The sequence below is a fragment of the Podarcis bocagei genome (genome assembly GCF_964188305.1).
Source record: "Podarcis bocagei genome assembly, chromosome: 4".
NCBI classification, from domain to species: domain Eukaryota; kingdom Metazoa; phylum Chordata; class Lepidosauria; order Squamata; family Lacertidae; genus Podarcis; species Podarcis bocagei.
The window spans coordinates 43,974,962-43,999,944 of NC_138128.1; the positions used below are offsets into that span (position 1 = coordinate 43,974,962).

General features: G+C 42.3%; 1 protein-coding gene across 1 annotated transcript in view; it reads left to right on the forward strand.

The window, feature by feature from the left end:
• HPSE2 (heparanase 2 (inactive)) overlaps positions 1 to 24,983 on the forward strand; it is a 120,302-nt gene that overhangs the window by 87,570 nt on the left and 7,749 nt on the right. The window contains exons 6-9 of the mRNA XM_081192460.1: positions 8,453 to 8,500; positions 14,651 to 14,744; positions 16,908 to 17,014; positions 21,423 to 21,537. Of these exons, the coding sequence (XP_081048586.1) occupies positions 8,453 to 8,500; positions 14,651 to 14,744; positions 16,908 to 17,014; positions 21,423 to 21,537 (364 nt within the window). The remainder of the gene's footprint in view (positions 1 to 8,452; positions 8,501 to 14,650; positions 14,745 to 16,907; positions 17,015 to 21,422; positions 21,538 to 24,983) is intronic.

Sequence of the window (24,983 nt, forward strand, 5' to 3'; positions counted from 1 at the left end):
TTGGAACCCTAACCCTAACCCTGTCTATTGACACCAGGCAGACATCTTTGCTGTACTATTTTCTGCTTTTGTTTTAAACATTTTTGTTTAGGCAGGCCTAAAGTTACACGTGCTTGATTTCATTTTAGCTACTGTTGATTTAAATAATTTTTTAAATATTATTAAATACCTGGCTTAAATTGTTTTTATTGATATTATATATAATGCTATATTTTCTGCCTCTGCTAAGAGGTTTTTTTAAAAAAATAATAATCAAGCAGTATATAAATTTTGTTAAATACGTAAAAATAGAAAGGGGGGCATATGTGGAGTTACAGCAAAATAATGTAACATTGGCAGCAGCATTAGCTGTAACGCTGAGGAAGAAAGCATGCTGCCACATCTTCTAGGTAGCAAAGCTGATGAACAAATTGGAAACATTTCTGGGCAACCTACAAAGATGGCAAATAGGCTAGAAGGCAAATCCCACGAGGAAAGGCCAAAGGAACTGGGTTTATTTAGCTTTAAAGACATGTATGTGGAGAGAGTATGGTGAAAATTTTAAAATTGGTTAACGTGTGATCCTATCCACGCTTACTCTGAGGCAGGGGTAAAGGAGAAATTTGTTGCAGTTTTCATTTAAGAGTGAATTTGTCAAATTTGCACTTTCTGAAACAACATGCAAACGGAAACATAACACTCATCTGAATTTTTTGATGCAAGTTCTCCAACTAAATAATGCATATATTAGGGTAAAGTGTGCATAAACATGAAATTATTAGCCAAAACAATGTACAGAAATTCATTACGGTGGGGAAGATTGCAAAATGTGTGCATTAGTCAAAACTGAATATCAAAATATATTTATTAGGAGAAATTTGCACTAAGATGCTGATGAATTTTCATGAGAAGTTTTTTTAAAAAAAAATTTCACAATTTCCTGCAAGATGTGGAGAACTGAATTTAAGGTTGAAAAAATGAAAATTGATTATATGGACACTCTCCATATAAGGCACATGTTCTGCTACTGAGCTATGGCCATTCTACACAGTGGCCGTTTTCTCTGGATCTGGCATAATTTATGCATTCACTCATTTATTATAGAAAATACGGGTGATGCCACTGCTGAATTGTGGCACTCTAGTATTTTCCCTGTTGCCCTTTCATCACTTTTAAGACTTAGTGTTGATTTCTCTAACTTTGTGGGGAATTGTGCCACTGTCCTCTCTACTGTGGAGCAGGAAAGTACTATTTAGTCATATGGCTTGCCCTTTCCCTCAGAGTGTTATCACATCTAATTGCTCTTCCCAGGGAACTATGGGCAATTATAGCTCTGTGAGAGGATTAGTGGTCTCCTAATGGTTCTCAGCACCCTAAACCAACTACAGCTCCCAGAATTCTCTGGCAGAAGCCATGTCTGTTTCAAGTGATATCATAGTGCTTTAAACGTCCAGTGTGAATGTGGTCTTGGACTGTCAACCCTTGGGTTTTTTTCTTTTTCTTTAAAAGACCGACTATCTACATGTTAAAAGCAAACTGATTCCCTGTGTCTGCCCAGACAGAATTGTGAATCAGGTTTCCCTGAAATGAATACTAACACAATATTGTACCTGAAATCTTGCTGTGTTTGGGGAAGGAGAGATGCTTTGGGAACTCGGTGTATTTTGTTCCTTTAGTACTACTGAGCTGGTTGGCTGCCTGCAGGGCAGAGAGAAGAATCGGAGACGGACATGTGGTCAGGTGCAAGGGAATTTCCACAGATGGGACAGCCAGCCCCACTTGATGAAGTGTTAATTAGGCTATTCAGGGAACCAGAGCTGCTCAGAACAGTCTGTATCTGTTCCCTACTTTGTGGGGTGGAGGGTCAGGAGTCGTAGCATTTCTCAGAGTTCCCAAAGAATCAGCGGAGTTTTCCCTGGGATGACCTCAGCCTAGGTTCAGTCCCTGTGTGGAACTTGGTTCCTAAACGATGGATGATATTTGGTGAGTAGAATGTGATGTTATATTTTCCTCTCCAGAAATATCAGATAAAAAATTATTTCCCTTCTTAGAAGTGCAATGGTGCCTTCTGGCATCCTTGTATATAGGAAACTGGTGTCACTCTTTCACTGTGTGCAGCCTTCCTAGGTGTGAATCCAAGATAGAGGATACTAGTTTTCTGTGAAACTATTGCTTTTAAGCTTTGTTGTTTAGTCATTTAGTCGTGTCCGACTCTTCATGACCCCATGGACCAGAGCATGCCAGGCACTCCTGTCTTCCACTGCCTCCCGCAGTTTGGTCAGACTCATGCTGGTGGCTTCGAGAACACTGTCCAACCATCTCATCCTCCGTCGTCCCCTTCTCCCTGTGCCCTCCATCTTTCCCAACATCAGGGTCTTTTCCAGGGAGTCTTCTCTTCTCATGAGGTGGCCAAAGTATAGGAGTCTCAGCTTCAGGATCTGTCCTTCCAGTGAGCACTCAGGGCAGATTTCCTTAAGAATGGATAGGTTTGATCTTCTTGCAGTCCATGGACTCTTGCAGTCCAAGAGTCTCCTCCAGCACCATAATTCATAATTAAACTAAAACCTCATAATTATATTTCCTTCTGTTACACTGAAGGCCATGTGGCCCTTTCTCTCCAGCTTTCTGGTCTCTAAATTATACTGCTGCTGCTGCTACTACTACTACTACTACTATTAGTAGTAATAGTAGTTGTTGCAGTATTTACATTTATATCCCACCTTTTGAGATGGCAGTATGCATATAAACTCAGCTGGGCAGAGGGAAAGAGAGAAGGGAAGCAGTGGAAGCAGAGCTGAAGGATGTCTTAATAAAGTACATGCTTTCCTCACTCAAAGTGAGCCTGGATTCTAGCCTCCATTTGCAGTGCTTTTGACAGAAGGCTTTATCAGTGAATCAAATATGGACTGAATCCAATATGGACTGAGTCATCTGTCATGCCCTTTCCCCCAACTTCTGGCAATGACCAGTGTGTGTGTGTGTGGGGGGGGGGAGTTTGCATGTTTAAACCATCAAAAGTTCATGTATGCCACCCCCCCCTTTTTGGGGGGTGTTTGTGAAGGGGTGGGAAATCTGCTAAAATGCTCCAAGGAGGGAGGGAGGGTGGGGATCTGTGATGTCAAGAGATAGCAGCCAATCTGTGTTGTGAAAAGCTGGCAATTGCTGCAAACTAGCAAAACTGGTTTTCGTGGACCACAGCCCTGGAGAGGGTTAGGTACGTGTGACGAGAACTTGATGAGTGTGTTTCCAGAGTGCAGCAGTTCTTTTTATGTAAATCCATACACATTCTTTAAAGGGGAGTTATGCCTCAGTTGTCTCACTGAGGCCAAGTGTTCATTGTATATGTATTTTGGCATTTTTGTACTCTTTAGTATTCTCCATTTTGACTGGAATACTTAGCACCTGAATAAAAATTTAAACCAGGCTTTGTGAATGAGATTCTTTAAAAATTCACAGATCCCATATCAAAAGGGAGGAGGCATAGAAAGACATTACACCATACCCCCCCCTTTTGTAAAATAAGATGTGTTCCAGATTTTTCTGCTTTCTTTGTGTGAGAGGGTTGTGTTTTTTCTGGTAAGGTGAACATAATTTTTTTCCTCCAATGGTTAAAAAATACATGGAAGAATTATGTAAATGATTATTTTGTTTTTATTTAAGTATTCAATAATTCCTCTGCCTCTGCTTAGCAAAATATATAAATTTATGAGGCAAAATATTGAGTTTGTTGTCGCATAATCTGCTGACTTCCTAGCTGTGAGTCTGACCATATGACCAAAAACCCCTTTGAAGTACCTGGACCAAACACTGGGCCTCCCCAGCAACGGAAACCAGAGTAGTAAAAACACTTTCAAAGTGTGAAACTGTGTGGAAATGTATTACGAGGCTCTCTTATGCCATAGATATTTGGTCATGTAGTACAGATGTACATGTAGAAAAACTGGATTTAATATGGGAAAAAATATTGGGTAGTCTTCAACTAACTGTTACTCAGAGTAGACCCATTGAAATTAATGAACCTAACTTAGTCACATTCATTAATTTCAATTAATTTCTACTGGGCAAAAGTTAAAAGTTAAGCAAAAGTTACTACCCACTATGTAGCTCTGAAATAAATGAGTCATCTGTGGAGTGGTAGCAGAACATCATCTATGTATGCTTTCAATATATTACAGTGAATGCCATTGTTACACATGGTATAACATATGAAGCAGCCCTTAGATTCCCATCCAGTGACTGACTGTCATTGTAGATATACAAGTAGGGAAATGGTCTAGGACTTGAGGACCATTCCTTCCCAACTTGCTTGTTCATAACCCACTTACCTGATGCCTAAACTGCATACTCTGTAAACTGGTGTGCTCTTCAAAGTAGATATATGACACACAGGGAGAGAAAACAGATGTGGGTCAGGGGAGAAAGTCACACATCAAAGAAAAACCATCACGTGCCAAAGAAATCTCATGAGGATGTACCAATTATCTCGAGTCTTCATGGAAGAAAGAAGATGTCTCAGAAGAATGGAGAAGGACAGATATATAATGGCTATATTTAAGAAGCAAGAAAGGAGAAATTGAGGAGTTATAGGCCCATTAGTCTGACTTTTATACCCTGGAAGTTATTAGAATGGGTTATAAATCAATCTGTTTTAAGCACCTATGGGAAAACAGGGTAATTGCTAGTAGCTGGCATAGATTTATGAAGACGACAACAGGGAAAGCCAACCTAGCAGACTTTTGGCAGGGATCTTCTCTATTAGATCAGGCTAGAACAGTAGGCATTGTATTTTAGCAAGGCTTTTGATGTCATTTCACATATGCAAAATGGAAATACAAGTAGAAGGAAATATCATCAGGTGGGAATACAAGTTGTTAAACAGTTGAACATTCAGAGGAGATTAATTATTTCAACTAGGGATAGGACAGGTGTTCCAAGGGAACGCTGTGTATATCCAACAATCCCATTTTTTACAGATACTCAGCTGTTAAGGTTGTTGCCATGTGGATACCAGAAAGAGAGGTATGGAAAATGTAGATATGCTTTTTGGATCAGCAGATGACATCTTGCCTATGAACTTGTGTTATCAAGATCTGGCTGGATGAATCATCTGGTCCAGTGTTTGACCAATTGGTTCCAGCTGGATACTTGATATGGCACCAGCTTCACCTTCTGAACATTGTTCCTGCCACTTCTATTTTTCAAAGACTCTTCTAGTCTTTGTAAATGAATTATCACCTAGGAGGCTCCCTGTGGGGGTAAGAAATATCACCAGGTGGGGTAGAGATGAAGGGATCAGGGAGGGGTTGCACATAATGTGATTCCGTCAACATAGGGAAATCATAAATTGAGAAGTGGTCCTCTAAATATTTCAAAAGCTTGTCTGCTAATGCTGACAAAGACTCATCCACTAAGAAGTAGATCGCCTTTCCTATTTTGCCACACCCCTACTTCCATTTTGTTTCCATCAGCCCAAAGGAAACAATGCAGCCTGCCCTTTTCCTGTTGCTGTGGGCATGTTCGTGGAATTTTTATTTTTTAAAAAAGCTCTTTTGCACAGAACTGCTCAAAAGAGCTGTAGTGAAAGTAAAACTAACATTTGCCCTTGTGGGTACAGGAAGTGTGAAAAGAAAAGAGGAAGAAAGGAAGTGGTAGCCTTTTATACCAGCAACTCCAAATCCTTGCCTCGCTTGGAGTGACACATTTTTTTAATTATTATTATTATTCTTGGCTGCTCCTTTGTGCAGATCTCATTTTCTGGTAAGCTTGATATTTCAAAAACGAAATAAAAAAGTGTGCCTGGACAGGTAAACAAGTGCCTGTGTGCATACCCAAAATGGACCTTAGGTCCACAGCATTCATATATCCAATCAAGCACAATCCACTAGTGTGGACTGGAAACATGGAGATAGATTTTAAAGTTGAAAGTGCTCTGGTTTGGATATGAGGGTGCATAAATGTGCACATAGAATGTCTTAGGGTGGACACAATGCTTACCAAATTTGTAAAGTACTCAGAAGCTTTGCAGGACAGAGATAGCATGCAAAACAATCATGATAACTTGGACAGCTAGATGGGCAACAAATGAAATTCAGCAAAAGGGAATGGAAACTATTACCAATCAGAAAAGATGAAAGAAGTGCTGAATATGCACATATTGGGCAGAGGTATTGCTCTTTTAACAAGATTAGCAGTGCAATGGTACTCCAAATTAGGAGAAAGCCAGCCTTGGTTTCATTAGCACAGACAAACCTATCTAAAACACTGGGAGTAACAGGACCATGGTACTTGGCTCTCCTTTGGCCTCAGTAAAGAACACTGTATATTGTTTGGGGCATCAAATATAGAGGGACATAATATAATTCATAGGAGAGCTAAATATGATTGTCTGTATGGAAGAGATAAGAAACCCCCCACAATCCTGACTTCATTAACCTTAAGAAAAAGGACATTCCTATTGAACTATACACACATTGATGGAAATGAATGAAGTCAACCACAAGATGTGGATGATAAATACAGTAGCCTTACCTACCAGATTATAGATTTTTTTATAATGTATCATGAAATTATTTGTAGCATATGTACACAATGGTACAGATGTTGTGCACTCTGTTTAAAAGCACCGCAACCAAAGAAATACGAATAGAAAAGAAAACACGCTCCTCCCCTGGCTGTGAAAGAAAGAGGAAAGAACCACAGGGAGATGAGCTACATATAAATGTTATTAGTTGGGGCTGAACTTCTCCATGTCTTTAATTTAGTAGCACATATCATTTCACAGGACTGCAAATTAACATTTCATTCCATGTGGATGGGCATGGGGAGAACAGAATGTATAAATCACCACTGGAGCACATTGACTGCCCAACATATCATGTTCATTAATTCTGCCCATCTTTGCTATTTATGTACACAGCGAGGAACTGAGAATTACATTAAATGTGCATATTTTTCTAGATAATGTTGAGACTGCTCAAACAAATAACTATTCTGGCTGCCTTCCTGACAGCAATAAAGGGGATGAATCAAATATAAGTTCTATGGGGCTCTAGATCATGGTGAGCCAATGTGGTGCCTTCCAGATGTCATTCAGCTCTCATAACCCCAGCCAGCATGGTCAGTGCTCAGGGATGATGGGAGTTGGAGGGCACCATGTCGGCTATCCCTACTCTTGATGGTAGAAGAGATGTATTCCAGTTCTCCTATGCTAGTTGAAAAATTCATAGCATCCGAACTATCTGTGTTGTGAGCATCTTGCACACACCATGAACTTAAGTGGAGCCCTAGAACCTTAGAGACTTTTTTTTTCATATTCCCAATCAAACTGTCACACATACTCACAAACAAACAAACAAACAAACAAACAAACAGGCTGCTGTCTGTCGTGTGTGTGTCTATGTGCATAGCATGTTTCAAGTCACAGAGCCACAACGTATGATACGAGACATGGTATTACCCCCACCCACCCAACGTGTTGCATCTTGCCCTTGTTCTTTTTACATGGCTGTCATGGCTATGGAGAAGATTTGAAAATGTACACACAGAAAAACCAAAAGGAGCTTTTGGGGGAAGGGAACGTCCTATTGTCTTCCCATATCTTATTGCCCCTGCTCCAAACTTCTCCTGATTTTGGGGGGCTTCTGTTGCCCCTGTTTTTGCTAAACCAAAACACTGCAGTCAAAATAATCATGCAAATTTGAATAAGTCAGTCTCAGCAAAGTGTGTGGTTTCTGCCATGCAAAACTGGCAAAGTTGCAAGAGGTCTACCAAATTCTGACTTTCCTTATTGTCATGTACAGCTCTCTGATGTGCTGTTTGCTGCAAACCATACTGCATGCATCATAAAGCCTTGGAAATTTGCTATCTAAGATAACGTAGCATGGTTTTTGATATGCATGCTGGGTGCGCAACACCAAACTACAAAGAAAGAAATGTTTTTTGGTTCTTGGAGATGCTGGGAGCACACTTTAAGCTTCCTTTCCTTTCAGAGTTTTTGGGGTGCAGACACTCTAGGAGATTCATTCTTGGATCCTTCTAATTCTCCCTGTTCCCTAGGGAGTCAGTTCTTGGAGCAACTGCGGTACCAAAGGGCTAATCTGAAGCTATTGCAGTAGTATCATAGCACCCTGAGAACCTTCACCAACCCCTTCGGAGAGTTTCATTAATGGGTCCAGTTTAGCTTAGGTTCTCCTTTCCAAAAAGAATTTTCTTTCCAATCAGAACTGGAGTAAATAAGAGTATGGGTTTTGCTATATCCAACTATTACTTTAAATTGACAAAAGCCTACTGATTCAATGTTGATGTGATATTGCATAGCAGAAGAACAGTATGTCATACTTGGACTTCTTGGGAATGTTAGTGGCCTGTACTGATGTGAGCTGTGAGTGCGTGTATGTATGTATGTATGTATGTATATGTGTGTGTGTGGACCACTCTCATTTCCAGAAGCTCACATATTTTCTGTATCTCACAGGTTCATGAAGGTGGCAGGGAACACAGTGGATGCTGTTACCTGGCAACAGTAGGTATTTCCCCCCTTTCCAATATTTCTAAACATGCATCAATTTGGGCAGAAGTCAAGAACTGAGCCAGACATCGATAGAACACTATCTTCAGACAAAGAACACAGAGAGAGACTTCTAAGACTACCTTTCCCATTCTAGTTTCTTGAGTTCACTCTGTTGGCTAAGGAGAAACTTTTCTAGTTCTATGGACAGGCTAAACTCTTGCAGACAGCAGAACTTACGCTGTGAGAAGAATACCAGCTATGTAGCAAGGAATTCTACCACTCATGTTGGTTTGGTGTCAGAGGCTTCCCTAGTGTGAAGCTCAGGGTAGGCTAAGAATAAATCCTATAAGATAAGCCTTGCACATTTCAGTATCAATGCAAGAAGATATTCAGAGAAAAGATTGCCGCACACCAGTGCCCTATGTGTGGCAGAGGGATGATGTCCTCACAGAAACCTACTGTGTGATGAATATTTCAAACGGCAGAACTTGTCTGCTAGCACTGTTCTTCCCTCACTAGTGTGAGAAACTGGAAGTCATAGGACAAGCTGACTGTGAATATACAGGGGTGTTTTCAACTAACTTTTACTCATAGTAGACCCACTGAAATTAACAGACCTAGTCATAGTCATTAAATCCAACAAGTCTACTCTGAGTAAAATGTGGGTTGAGTCACAGAGAGGTACTTTTATTGACATTTCTGCCTTTTTTGCCATTTACCTTAGCAGCCAGGTCTGTCTACTCTCTGGGGTCATGTGATAGCTTTAGAAAGACACATGTGCAGCATTTACCTAGCCTGAATGGGATATTGTCCTGGTTTAACCATGTTGCTGAAGGTGACCTGATCAGGAGCAAGGGCCACTTTTAGAAATGGTGGGCATAGAATTCTTGCTGCGGCAAAAAATGGGCTGTGATCCACAGGCAGTTCTCTTAATGAAGAGTTTGCTCAGGTTAGTGTGACTGGTGTTCCTGCTGCCTAACAACATAGCCTGAGAGCAAACATGGATTGAATGCCAAGTAATGACAGTCCCTTGTCCTTAGAAAGTTGTTGATTCTCTGTTGTATTTGTTGGCATCTTCAGAATGATGCTGTGCCAAATTGGTATTAGCTTGTACAGACATTTTTGCCAAAATAAATTTCTGGCTTTCCAGGATTCCATGGGGTTGATCCACTAGTGGTGCTGAAACTATCCCTTGTTCCAGAGATTGACTGTCAGTAATCTCTAGGCTAGGGGTGTCTAACCTGTGGCTTTCTGGATATTGTTGGACTCCAGCTCCCATCAGTCTCAGTCAGCATGGTCAATAGGCCCCACATGAGGAAGAGAGCTCTCTCACTCAAACATTATGATTTTGACTGAACAAAGGCAGGATGTGTGTTAGCCTTTCTCTAGTGATTGACAGAAAGTGAAGCTTTATAGAATCAAATAGAAAGAAGGGCCCTCAAAACTTGTCAAGATTTACACTTAGGCAAGATATTATATTATTCAAGACCCCTTTATGATGCTTTAATGCCTTCAGCTACACGGAAGCACCATCAGTTTTGCATTCTGAAGGAAGTTCTGTGGTGCACGCAAAAGTGTTTCCCAGGTTATAGCCACAGAATTGCACGTACAGAGAACTCGGTGTTATTTGGAATAACACGGGTTCATGATTCCAGACTATACCTACTTCATTTGTGTGTGAAACTCCATGATAATCGTGTTGGAAACAATTATGCACACCATATAGCACTCCATTCATTCTTGGACTCCAGACTCTAGTGAAGCTTCCTTTCTAAATTTACAGAGATTCAGGAGTGCTGCGCTGATCACTCTCCCAGGCACAGTGGCTACACAATGACTATGTTACCTGTGCATGAGATCTGTTGCTATCACTCATTGAGTGCCGTGGGGTTGATGACAGAACTTTTGCAGTGTATTTGTTCATGAATCAGAGCCTTGGTTCATATACACTAGTAAGCACATATGGTATTGTAGCATACCAGTGGAACAAATGAAACATTTGTTGTAAGAATGCATTGAGTATTTTGCTGCAGAAGGATTCACTCTACAGGAGATGCCCTTAAGACTGAAATGGAGGAAAGGAATTCAAAGTGGAAAATGTGCAATATCCTGTGGTGTGTGTCTACTCATCTGGGTGGTTAGTGTCCATCTCTCTATCACGAAGGACAAAGCCCATCCATGTGGGTCACACATTCCCCCCCCCCCAATCTAACATGAACTGTTTGAGAAAATCAGCACTTTTAGATAGCAGCAATGGCATGAGTTTAATTACAGAATGTTGTACTAATGCTGGGCCTGATTCTTTGATACTTGTTCCGTACCTTGATTCCATGAAATAGATAGCCGTTGCAGGGGGAAGTTCTGGGAAAACTTCACCCACACACCCTTTCCCCATCAAATAAGCTCCTGCTTTTTCTGGGGAAACGTCATCTGCCCTCCCCTTTCCCTGTAAAGAGCGCCTGCTGCCATCCTTGCTGTAGTTGCTTTGTAGGGGAAAGGTTAGTTGCTAAAAAAGTAGTGTGTGTGCCCCAGCACTGGAGCAAAACAGCAGGCACAATGAATTTTCACTGAAACTGGACAGCATCGGAGGTGAGGGATATGTTGTAGGGAATCATGTGAATTTGTTTTAGAAGTGATCAAAGCAGATTGGTAGACAGGCAATTCAAAGGGGTAGGGCTCACAAACACCACCATCCACATCACAGACCAATCGCCCCAGAGTCAGACTTCAAACACTTGCAGAGTACAGTTGAAAGAGAATGTCCAGAAGTGGCTAAAATCAAAACTGTAAGAGTCTGGTATCACACATGAAAAAAGGAAATAGCTTATGAGGAACAAGCAGAGGGCTTTCTCGGTAGTGGCACCTGCCCTGTGGAATGCCCTCCCATCAGATGTCAAAGAAACAAACAACTATCTGACTTTTAGAAGACATCTGAAAGCAACCCTGTTTAGGGTAGTTTTTAATGATTGATGTTTATTGTGTTTTTAATATTCTGTTGGGAGCTGCACAGAGTGACTGGGAAAACCCAGGCAGATGGGCGGGTTATATACATAATATATCATCATCATCATCATCATCATCATCAGCTAGATTTTCAGGAGTGAGCAAATGGTGACAATACCAGAGATGGAGGAAGTATTTTGTGCAGGAAACCTGTGCCTTGCTGAATAGCTGCAGGGGGAAGGTGCCAGCTTCCCCTTCCCCAGCTAGTGAGAAAAAACTGGGAGGTGGGACAAAGAGAGGAGGTGGTGGGGCTCTAATTCCAAGCAGACCTTCCTGGAGCAGGAATGGATTTGGAAATTCCTGAGTGTTGGGAAATGGCTTTAATGCAATTAACTGAAATAAAAGGAGGGGGTCAGATAATGGGGCAAAGGTTCCTCTACCATAAAGAGGAGTAAAACAAAAACAGCTGTTCTGAAGCCCTCAAACTCTGCTCATTAAATCCCATCTGAGGCTAATGGTTTGGGCCGTTAATTGTGGGTGGTGTCTTAAAAAGATACTGATGCTTTCATAGTTTTGCTTAGTGTAAGAGGCAGCTGGCATCCCAACTCCCCAGAAATGGCTTGCATGGGCTTTTAAGCATGCAGGTAGGCAGCAAGCACAGTGCAGACAGTGATGTGGTGCTGAATTGCATGATTAGATATGTAATAGACATTTCTTGTCCATGATTCAGCTTGGGCTTTTGCTGCTGAAGTTAACATGTTGATGGGGAGAGGAAAAGAACCCTTCCAGTCTTCTTTAAGTTCCTGAACTGGAGAGCTGCCAGCAGAGCAAATATATTGTTACACACCACTCAAATCTCCATGAATGGTGCGAGATTCTAAGGGATGCAGATGCACTAACCAGGGTCTATGTTTCCTTTTGGAACAATGTGCCACAACAGAGACTGTGGTCTCTTTATGATATATGAAAATAATGTTTTTTCTGCTACCACTGAAGCTGATATTATTTTGCTCAGAAGCCTGATTGAGCTTCAGACTACTGCTCTTGGGAAGGAGTGCGGTCTGTTGGGCCTATGCCAAACTTTAAACAACTTCTTCATTAATTTCCTAACCCCAAACCTCACAGTAACTATACCATTCAGTTGTAGGGCTCAACTCCTGCCATATTTGTCCAAACAGCATTCCCCACTATGCTTCCAGATGTGCTAGCAAACATTTTAAGTCAAACATGCTGTGCAGTCCCTTTGTTTTAATCCAAGGGATGTGCTGACATGTAACACTAAGGCAAGGTGTGCGACTTGTTTATCCATAATGTGCACTAGCATTCCTGTTTTGCTCTTCCCAGCTGGGGAAAGCAAACCACAACCCTTGAATTTAGCATTATGTCCAAACCAGTGTGCATTATTTGCTCCTCTCCAAACTAACCATGCTGCGAAGCCAAGGTTTATTATTCTTGTCTTGCCGACTGTGGTTTGTTTGGGAGCAATGTACTGGGAGGAGCACTTGCTAGGATGACATCATGCTAAGCCAGAACTTGTGGATTGTTGCTCCCAGCTGGATGAAGGGAGGAGCTAAGCAGGAATGCTTGAACTGTATGCATTAGCATACAACTTGTGCATATTATGGTTCAAAAAACCAACACACATCTTGGCTTAGCATTACATGTGAACGTGCTCAGTGGTTCAAACTTTTCACAACAGACTTCCGCCCCTCGAAACACATGCAGAGGAGCCACACAGTTTCAGCATGACAGCAGGTACTAATCTTGTAGCCTTTAGGAGGGTCTAGGACCCACCCACCCCCTTCTCAGCAGGAAAGGTCTGCTTTGCCTGTCTCAAAAGCCCAAGGACGTTTTTATGCATCATGCAGAAAAGGGAATGCTCCAATAAAAGTAAATGGGAGTGTTGGAAACAACTGATTGCCATTGGGCAGCTATCTACCAGACCTAGTGGAGCAGCCAAGAGAATCACCAGATGTGGGGTTAGTTTGCTCTGGTGTTCTCCCTATCCTTGCAAAGATGCTGGAGACACTTAAGCAATGCAATAGTAAAAACACTGGTAAAGTTCTGTGCCATCTTGCCTGCCTGGTGACCAGTCTCTTATGTTTGGAAAGAAAACTCCCAGGGGTGTCTTAGAACCAGCACATCCTTGCCTGTCATTTTCCGGCCCAAGTCTAAATCCATCCAGTACTTTTTCAGAAAATATCCTCTGCTGGCATTATCCTTCTGCTTACAATGTTGCCTCTGCAATAAATCTAGTCCCATTTGCCCTCTCTTTTCATTCATGCACTGATTTGTTATACCTATATATTGCACTCTTTCATGGGGAAACTCTGCGTGGCTAATGGAGGGTGGTAATGGCCCTGTCAGTGTATAGTTTCTGAAACATTGGTCCAGATATCTCTTTACAGGATCTGGTGTTGGTAAGAGCATAAAAGGAACTCCACTGGATCAAATCAACTATCCATCTAGTTGAGCACCCTTTTCCCCACAGTGACCAACCACATGCCTTTGGGACACCCACAAGTGCATGAGCACAATAACCCTTCCCTGTTACTGCACCCCAGAAACTGGTGCTGAGGGACACACAGCCTCTCAAATCTGATGAAGAATTGTGCATTTCCTGTTCTTTCACATGTCAGAAAGAACAGGGTGGTGAGGTTAGTTGTAGCAGTGTATTCATACTTGGTCAATCAATTAATATGCACAATGTGAGCAGAAGGGCCTGACTGGATGGGCAAGCTCACAGTTGGGAACCTTAATAATATTTTCCTCTTTATTTTGCACCAGATGTGGTGCTAGGCACTGTGCGGAACATAGAAACGTGTTTCTGCCCAGAGGGCTTGCTGTCTTCATTAGATGGACAAGTTAGTAGGAAGTAGAGATCAGGGACTAATTGCACAATTACTTGTGCAAATGGAAGTGCAGGTGCAGGTGCAGGCAAAGACTTTGCTGAAGAGATGGATTATGGAAGGGCTTTTAGAAGAGGGAAATTGTGGGGAGGGTCCTCTGGGCACAGGGAGCATCCTGTGGCATAAGGCACAGAGAAGAGAGTGGTAGAAGAAACAAAGGTCAGTAAGAGCAACTCATCTTATGCAGAACAGAGAGCAACCTTTGGGGAACCCCAAATGTAGGCATCAGAGGCGCGGTCCTTAGCCAGGGTGAGGGAGAGCACATAACTGCAGCCCCTCTCTGACTGTTGCCTTCTCATTTTCATTCCAGTTACTACCTTGATGGCCGAGTGGCCAAGGTGACGGACTTCCTGAAAACGCGCCTGTTAGACACACTCTCTGACCAGATCAGGAAAATCCAGAAAGTGCGTGAGTGAGAGGGATGGCTGGGGCAAGAGGGCAGCATGTCTCCAAGGGTGGGGAGCTTTCTCCTGGGCTCACTCTGCCCAGTGCTAGACACACCTAGCAGGGGTTTCAGTTGGGACCAACCTTGCTACTTATGGGCCCCGTAGGATCCCAGCTTTCAGGTCAGGCTAAGCAAAGCTGGGAGAGTAGGTATGAAGATATCCAAGATATGCCCCATAGACAGGCTCTGTCCCTATGGAAGCATTGGGAATGGCTACTTTGGAGTCAGTCAAGCTGTAGTAGTATCAGAACTTCTGGTAGATTATGGCAGTAAATGAACTATAGTCTCAACAAGATAGGAATTGAGGGTGAGGCAATAGACCTTTGGAAATTAAAATGAAAAGTAAGATGGAAATATGATTCTTCTTTATGGAATGCACCTTGCTTAGCTATGAGGCTTCCTGGCAGGAATGTTTGATCCATTGTTGACTAGAATGGTCGACTCATCAAAACAAACATGATTTATCAGAAAGGACTTTTTAAATCTTAATTTGGGGTCGGATTTTCATCTGGGCTATCAGACTGATCCTAATAGGGGACCAATCATTCTGTTAGAGAACCCAACACAAATATTAGGTGAAGTGCCACTAATTGAAGTTATGAGCCCCTTTCTATGCTCTTGCCTTGTTTTATTGCTACAAGATGCTGCCTTCAGGTAATGAAGCCAGGTCTGGCAAGTGGCCAGATCTCCTAGGCACTCTGACAGGTCTCCTGTGCAGAGGCAGAAGGAACTGCAAGCTGGCATCCTCAGTCCTTGTTGTCACTGATGTGCTTTTGTTTGCTGGCGCCGTCTTGTCCTGGGCATGTCTGTGCTGCCAAGGTTTGTCTTGTGTTACGATGGCATTTCCCAGGCCGGTATCTCTGATGCCATGCTCATATCTCCATTTCACCACTTCAGATGCTCAGCAAAGCACCACTGTCCAATTTGGTCTTAGAATCAAGGCCTTGTGAGAAAGTTTTGGCTGCTCCAAAACTAGCAGGTTTGTTGCCACCCTGTGCCCAGGACTATTATTACTCTCATTATGCAATCTGGCATGGTTGTGACGTGAGATTGCTTCATAGTTGCTACCACCATAGTTCCTATTCCCAGTTTCTCAGGAACAGTTTAGAGTCTGAAATCCTGTCCTGACTTATGGAGAAGTTAGACCCTGTGCACCCATGTAGATTGACCATCTGAGCACTAACCAGATTTCCCCCCTTTCATTTGGCTGCTATTCCTTTATTTAGTTCTTTGGCAAATTTACACATTATACTTGTACATACAGTAAGGAGCTATGTCTGATCCCAGCTCCATGGTGCATTGTATTTATATCATAAAAACAGTGAAAAATGTGTTAGCTGTGTATATACACATGACAAATACAGTGTGTGAAAGTGGCCCTTTTATGCAGTGCTGGTTGAAGGGCAGCTTTCAATGAACATATATGCAAAGGAGTCACCATGTGAGGATTAGAGATGATCAACTTTTTAAAACTGAGAATGAGGGCAACCTTTGCTGCATAACTGCTATGTGGGGATGGATGGTGGTCCAGTCAGGAAGATGGTAGGGTTGCCCCATAGTTAGATGGCATGCCAGCCTAATGTGATGTAACTTGGAAGGGAAGTTTATCTATGTATATGGGATATATCCTACACAAGTTAGTGTGTGCGTGTAATTTCTATTTCTGTAAGGAGATGGGACTTTGAAGAAATAACAACCCCGTCTTGCAACAGTGGGGTGCTTTCTTCGCCAGCATGTTATGTGGTGCTTCAGATGGGACACATAAGCCTAGGGAAGGGAACCAGTGCTGGATTAGAGGCTCCTGGGGCACTTAAGAAATGGTCAAAGTGAAAGCCTGCAAAGACCTGTATGTTAAGGGGTTGGAGTAAGATCAGTGCAGGAACTGGAAGTGGGGGAGAGGTAAGGAAGATTGATGCCAGGCAATGGGGTGGTGTTGGTAAGATATTTTCTTTAGCTCATTGTGTTTCCCACCTATTACTCACCTCTACTCTGTGACCTCATTAAGCCATGCAAAGCCAAGCAATCCTATTTGTGCCAACCTGTCCACATCCATAGCATTTTATGAGTACTAGCTGCCTCCTGAAGATTACTGACCATCCTTGCCCTTTTATTTTGGCAATAGGTTGTCAATGCACATGTGCCTGGAAAAAGGATTTGGCTCGAGGGCATCGGAGCCACCTCTGAAGGAGGAATCACCAACCTCTCAGATTCCTATGCTGCCAGCTTCCTGTGAGTCAACCTGAGTGTGTTTTTGTTGGTGATGGTAGTGGTGGTGTGTATGATGTGGAGACAGGGAATTAATCAATGGATAATTAATCAAGAGGTATGGCAGCTGGTTGTCCCCTGGCTGTTTGTCCTTGAGTACAAGGATCCTTCACCAGTTCCCCAGTCCAGCACCCCAAATCCAGTTTGGAACCCTAGCAAGGAGGTTGGGGAGAGGTAAACTCTTTGCATCTTGCTGCAGTCCCAGTCTGGATTGGAGAGGGAAGCATACACTGAAAACAGCAAAAACAAAAAAAGGTTCTGACATGGGTTTTTGTTTTGTTTTGTTTTGTTTTGTTTTGTTTTGTTTTGTTTGCAATGAAAATTTCAGGCCCAGGAAGCACAATACAGATTGAGACAACAGCAGAAGGGCAAAGTATTAAAGCCCCACAAATTTAGGTCCTGATAAGGGTCATGTCCCCCATGGAAGCAGTGTGCGTGTGCTCGTGTGCGTGTGCGTATGCACATGGACAGAACTCCACAGTTAAGGTCACATGCAGTGTCTCCCCCCCCCCCGCCCAGTGAACTGATTCTCTGCCTCATTTCCAGAATAAAAGTTTCAGAACACTTTGCGCATTGATCTAGACCTACTTAACTGGGAGTAAGTCCCATTTAATTTAATGAGTAGTCCCATTTTACTTCTGAGTAGACATGTATAGAATTGCACTGAAATCAACAGCCCTATGCATACTGTCACGGGAATGAAATGCATTGAATACAGTTGGACTTTCTTCTGAGTAAACATATATAGGATTTCACTGTGAATGCATTATTGTAAATTCTTCGTAAGAAATTTCCCACCAAAAGCATCTGTTTACCAGAAAGAGACAGGAAAAACTTTATGACTGTAGGACCACTTGGACAATGGAACAAACTGCCCCAAAGTTATGGAATTTCCTTCCATGGAGAAACCTTTTAAGGATAAACTGGATGGCTAGTTTTCAAGTTCTAAGGAAATCCTGCCAGTGAAAGAGGCTGTTTTCAATGAGGTCCCATTCCATCCCATTTACTTATCCAAAGTGTGTATCTTGCCTGTTCTTCAGGACGGTTTTTCACAGCTTGGCTTTGCCATTGACAAGGGTGATTCAAGGCTATGTGTCTTTTCTCCCTTCTCTACAAGTAAAGAAAATTGGTCTAGTGAAGCACAAAACTCATTTTCATGAGAATTTTAGCTTTCTTTACCACCCAAGTAAGAAGGCTTTGGGCCCTTATGTGGTAGGTTTGGAACATTTTCTGGAGACATCTCTGACGTCAGAGAATTGAGTAATTTAATATTTTCTGTGGTCAGAGAGAAGGAAGGACATCAGTGCCTTGCAGAGCTCCTTGTCCCTCCCAGCTACTTACAGAAATGGAATACATTTTTCTTAAAAAAAATAGGCACCAATTTGTTTTATCTGTATACTTTATATCAGCCTTCCCAACCAGGTGCCTTCCAGATGTTTTGGACTACATATCCCATCATCCCCGGCCCATTCTGGCTGGGGCTGGTGGGAGTCACAGTACAAAACAGCTGGAGAACACCAGGTTAGAGAAGCCTGTTTTATATAGAGTCCAGCTTTTTGAGCCATAGAGTTTGGGATATCTCAGCATGATGTTTGTTTGTTTGTTTGTTTGTTTGCTGGCTTGCTTGTTTGTTTGCTTGTTTATTAAGCACAGAGTACACATACCTCTGGCTTCCTTTCCCAGCAGCTTGGTCAGAGTGCTGATTGGCTGAAAGTTCCCATGCCCTTTTTCTCTTCCCTATCAGCACCTGGCCCGTTTGTCTTTGCTCATTAGAATGTCAGATGTACAGTGAAGATGGTGTAGCTGTACATCAGCAGACAGGATTAACTTGAAAATTGCTGCCTGCTCTGTGCTATTTTACACATGTAACCCAATTCTGTGCATGCCTCCTCCCAAGTCAGTCAGTCAGTCAGTCATGCTTACTCCCAAATTCACTGGGGTTTACTAAGCGTATAAGTAAGATTGCAGCCTTGCAGCTAAAATGAGTAAATAAAAATGACTTCTAAAATTGCATCTTTTCTTTCTATTTTATTTCTGTGCAATCGCTTTGCTTCTCCCTAACCTCAGGGACCATCACTGATAGTCATGGAATTGTTTCTTTGGCTATCACTGAATATCTCAGCTGGGATCTATATAACTGTGTACAGTAATTCCAGCACAGCCTTTAATGGAAACGGGGAAAATGTGTAGCATTAACCGTGTTCCCAAAAGTGGTTTTCACCAGATAACTTCACAACATTTTATCACATTAGCATCTATCTCTTGAAAAACACTTGAATTTCTGTTGCCAAAAGAGCAGAGGATTTTTATCAGAGTGCAAGCTGGATAAGAAAGTAGTGCTGTGTGCTGGATAGGGTGTGGTAGAGATACTTGAAGAATTTGTTTTTTGCAAATTCCAGTTCAAACTGGTCTGATCTGGATTAATGTAATTATTCACAAACTTTCACACTTTTCTGAATGTTGCAACTCAATTTTCAGCAGTTTCAACAAAGGATTGATTGGGTGTGTATTTTAATGTGAATCTGTGTGTTTTCATGCTAACTTAAAATCACATATAAACTGATGCAGCAATGAACTAAATTTTAAGATTGGCAAAATGAGAAACTGAAAGAAACTAAATTGTCATGTTTGTTCATTCCTGGTTAATCGTGGCAAAATGCATTTAAAATGAATCTTTTGAGAAAGAGTATATTAGAAAAAGTATTTTAAGAGAAAAAAGCTTTTAAAATAAATATTTTAAAATTGGTTTTTATCTAACTAGCCCATCCATACATCCATCCATACATGGAATGACTTTTGTAAGTACAGTGGAGTTTCCCCTACACTCCAGCCTGCTCCCCCAACCCTCTGGGGCAGATTTGGGGGTGACATGGGGGAAGGAGAGAGGGAGGCATTCCATTGCACTTGCAGAAGTCATTCTGCACATTCACTATACTGTATAGCTGGATTCAATCCGTATCTTTAAAATGTGAATTTTTGTGCAGGTTTTAAAAAATATTTGTTGATCAATGCAGGAAAAAAAATGAATCCATGCAAAAGTGACACAGGTGAACACATGCAAAAGCAACATGGACTTCAATTGATTGGTCCATCGCTAGAGTATTGCACTTGAAAAAGAGACATTGCACTTCAAAATTTCATCCAAACTAGAACCCTTTTGAATTAAGGCATTATTTTTCCACAAGAAGTTCCATATGGCGCTTATTATAGCACTATATTATCTGAAGATGCTGGTCCCTATGGCCAAGATTCTTCTATAATGTTTACTATGAAGTAGTAAGTCTCTTTCGGGGAAGGTTGCCTGTAACTTTATGAAGAAGCTTCCTCATTGTGTCTTCTGCCTCTAATTGCTTCCTATTCATGAAGGCAGCAGCAGTGTTGAAGATCTTCTTAATTAGTCTCTGTTATTGTGTGTGGAGTGCTTTCTTTTCATTTTTGAATTTTCTTTTCAATTGTAAAATAATGCTATTTCAGAAAATAAAAAACAAGAAGAAATCCATAGTTAAAACTCACCAGTTTAAACTCATCCATAGTTAAAACTCACAAATAATTGACTAATTAAGGGGTAATGAAAAGACAGATTGTTGGTTGCACTGAACAATAACAAAGCTTATACAGTGGTACCTCGCAAGCCGAATGCCTCGGAAGACGAAAAACTCGCAAGACGAAATAGTTTTTCGTTTTTTGAGTTGCTTCGCAAGATGAATTTCCCTATGGGCTTGCTTCGCAAGACGAAAACGTCTTGCAAGTTTGTTTCCTTTTTCTTAAAACCGCTTGAAGAGGTGCAGTTGCGACTTGACCGTGCTTCGCAAGATGAAAAATTCACAAGATGAAAAAACTCACAGAACGAATTAATTTCGTCTTGCGAGGCACCACTGTAATTAAAGACACAGTAGCCGTAGTGCTTTGCTAGTCCACATTGAATATTGCAATTGTATTTTACCTCTTAAAAAACAAACAAATCGGCTCTGCAAAAAGGCAACACAGACAACACAATCATTCCAACTGGTCGACTATGAGCTCATTTGAATTCTCCATAAAAATGACTGAAGAAAGAATAGCAATTCCACACTATAAACAGTCCAATCTCTGCTCAGCAGTGAACCTCAATGGGTGACTTCAGGCCGGTCACTATTGCTCAGTTTAAACTACCTCACAGGGATGCTGTGAGGGAAAAAATGGAGATGAAGACGTTTGTACTGTACTTCCTTGATAGAAGGAACTAAATCTATTGTTAATACTTCAGTTGCTCTTAAGTATGGGAGCCAAGAATCTGTGGGGCTGAGGCAGAATGTAGAAGAATGTTGTGGGGATCCATCGCCTGCTACTCTCTGAAATACTGATTAAGTCCTCTGGTGTGTTTTTTTGCCAGGTGGCTGAACTCTCTTGGGATGTTGTCCAGTCAAGGCATTGATGTAGTAATGCGACACTCATTTTTTGACCATGGGCACAACCATCTTGTGGACCAGAACTTCAACCCTTTGCCGGTAGGTGTGCAACACCATGTTCCATTCTGCATCTTTTGAATTTGCCCCATCACCAGTCTGTTCTTATTGGGTCTCTGCCACACCAGACTGCTTGGTTTCCTTATCTATTTACTATAGGTATGCAGTGTGACCATGACCTCTTGTTTTGCCCTATTCTCCACACCTCTTTTTACACACACACACACACACACACACACACACACACACACACCATCCTTTTTGCAGTTGCTGTTTCAGAACAGCAGTTATTTTCTTAACCAATAAAGATATATGACATGTTGACCCACACGCAGTACGTCTTGTATTCACATATTTATTTATTACTACATTATTATATCCCATTTTTCCTCCAGAGAGCTCAAGGTAGCATAGGTAATTCTCCCTCTCCACATTTTATCCTCACAAAACCCCTGTGAGGTAAATTAGGCTGAGAGACAGACCCAAGTGAGTTTCATGGCTGGGTGAGGTTTTGAACTCTGGTCTCCCAGGTCTGAGGCTGTATTCACACCATACATTTAAAGCACTATGATGCCACTATGATACAGTCAAGGCTTCCATGCCAAGAATTCTAGGAGCTGTGGTTTGTTAAGGGTGCTGAGAGTTGGTACGAGGTCCCTATTCCCCTCACAGCAGTACAATTCTCACAGTGGTTTTACAGGGAACTCTGGGAATTGTAGGTCTGTGAGGGAAACAGGAGCCTCACAACAACGCTCAGCTCCCAGAATTATTTGGGGGAAGCTGTACCTGTTTAAAGTGGTATCACAGTGCTTTGAATATATGGTGTGAATGTGGCCTTAGTCCAACTTTCTAACCACTAAACTACACTGCTTCTCCACTGTACTCTGATCTCCACTGTACTAGCTCTGTCCCCATCTACATTTCTGTGTCCCCATTTCAGGCCAGGGCTGGCTATCCCTTTCCCTGTTGTCAGATGTGCAACACAGCACCCACCCCTTTCTCTTATCTCTCTCCGCCCGTCCACTTGCAGTGTCTCTGCCATATCAGTCTCAGTTTTTCCTCCCTGCCTTTCCTGTTCCCAGTCAGTAAATCAGGGGATTTGTGCTTGACTTCTGTGCCCTTGACCTGTTCCTCAGACTCTTGGCTGCATCACAAAAAAAGAAAGAAAGAAAGAAAAAGCTACGAGCAGCTGAAAATCCACTGCTCCTTGTGGCCTGTTTGAACTCGGCTTGAAAATACATTTTTCCAGATTGGTTTCTTTCAGTGCTAATAGGAGACATTAGTTAATGTCAAGCACAACATGTTGAAAGCAGATGGGGGCAGGATTACCTCTGGAGCTGGAACTTGGTCCAATGTGAAAGTCTCTGTGGGACCCTTGTGGGGTACACAAGAGCAAGAGAGTCAGGGGTTTCTTGGGGGGGCACAAGCAGGAGGGGGCAGGAGAGGAGTCTTAAGAGTCCTGAAAACATGCTGTAGTAACAACCAAAGACAGGGCAGCCGGCTCCTTAGGGAAAGACTAAAGAGTCAGGAAAACGGAGCTGAACACAGTTTAGATTTATAGGAACGAAGGTGAAAGGAGTTCACAACTTCACACAGCAGGGCAGTTCCCTCCAGTTTAATGCAAACCCGCTCATTTGTAGCTCTTCAAAAATGCTGAGGCCGTTGCTGTTCCAAGCGCTCAGGACTCTAATAAGGAAACCGTATGTAAAAGGTCTTTAAAAGTAGCAGGTTTTCTTTTCATCTTTTTTCAGTCTAATAAATTCTACACCTTGCAAGTGGAACTCTTGGCAGCGCTGAGAAGCTCTGGATCTCCTCGGCCAGGAATTTACAAGCCTGGTCCAGGGTACCAATCTGAGAGACACTGCCAGCAGGCCCCTGGAATGCAGCGGTGGGGATCTGGGAAGCAGAAGGGCTGCCGCAAATGCGGAGTCCTGCCTGTAATGAGCTGTAGATTTTGCATTCTTCTGCAGCTGAGTCCCTGGGAGACTCTGGACTTCTTACAGTTGTCTCTCAGATAATCAGCTGTTGGTTCTGGCTCCTTCAGCCTCACATCTTTGGGCATCAGGAAAATGGATTAGAGAAGTCAAAACCCCCTCCCCATTAAAAAAAAGAAAAGAATTGTAGAGTTGGAGGTGACTGTGAGGGTCATCTAATACAAGACCCTGCAATGCAGGAATCTTTTCCCCAATGTGGGGCTCAGATCCATAGCCCTGTGTTTAAGAGTTCCATGTTCTACCAACTGAGCTATCCCAGGTTCTTTGGGTGGATCCACGATACGAAAGGACATCATGTTTTTTCCAGTGATCAAGGTACGTTGGAAAAAGCAGGTTATCCTTAACCCCCAATTCGTATTCTTCCCTAGAAAGACTGAGAGGGGGAGCATTTTTGGAGGCTTTTTTTATTCATGATGCCTTGGTCCAGAAGGGCAAAAAAAAAAGAGAGGTTGGTCGGATCTGATTTGATATTTTAATGCTTTGATGAATTTGTCTTGTTCCTCCCCTAGAGGACTAGGTCAACAAATGACTAATATATGAAATAAATAAATCTGTCTAATAACGAGGTAGAGGGGAAGAGGAAAGGATATATAGCTTACAGCTAATGATCAGCCTTCCAGGGGACACATGCAGAAGAACAAGTGTTACATGGTCTCAAACCAAAATTACATATGCCATCAACTGAGCATGCAAATATAATATTTATTTGGGCTTTTATTTTGTATCTTTATCTTGTGAGCCATCCGGAGATCTTTGGGTGAAGGACAGTATATACATTGAATAAATAAAGTAACAATATAAGTCATTTTCTCTTACGTCACTGCTATACCAGGTGACTGAGAGCATGGGGCCCCCAGAAGGGTCCAAGTCTTGGGGGGGTGTATGTGTGTGAGAGAGATGTAGGAGAGTTTCCTGTAGGATTTGCAAGTGCTTCAAGGTAGTCCTAATGTGGAACAGGACTCCCTATTCTGTGCTATTTATCTTCAGGGCACTGCACTTGGAATGGCCGTCCTTCCATTTCTTTTTTTAAAAGCATCTCTCATTACACTTTTAGCCAATATCTTTCCTTTTTGCCCTCAGCAGGTGAGTTGCTAGAGGGTTATTGTTTTTTTAAAAAACCAGCAACAATAACAGCAAGGCCAGACTGAACCTGGGGTGAGGTGTGGCGGCCGCTCTTTTCCCGTGGGAGCTATCACTGAGATGAAAGCAGCCGTTTGGGCCTGTGTAGGGCTGCTGGGATGTGAAACCAAATCCTCTCTCTCGCTCGGTGACAAAGACTTTTCCACATGCTGCCTTTCCTTTGTGCAGACCCTTAGCTGCTGAGAGAAGCCGCGGCATCAATCACTGCCTTAGCCTGGCAGCCCATCAGCTGGCAACAAACTCAGGCTGGGCGCCCGTTGCAAGAGCTCCGTTCCTTGGCTTTCCATGCCATGGCCCATCCAGCTCAGTCAGAATGAAAGCTCCAGCTACAGAGATGCTCTGCCGAAGCAGATG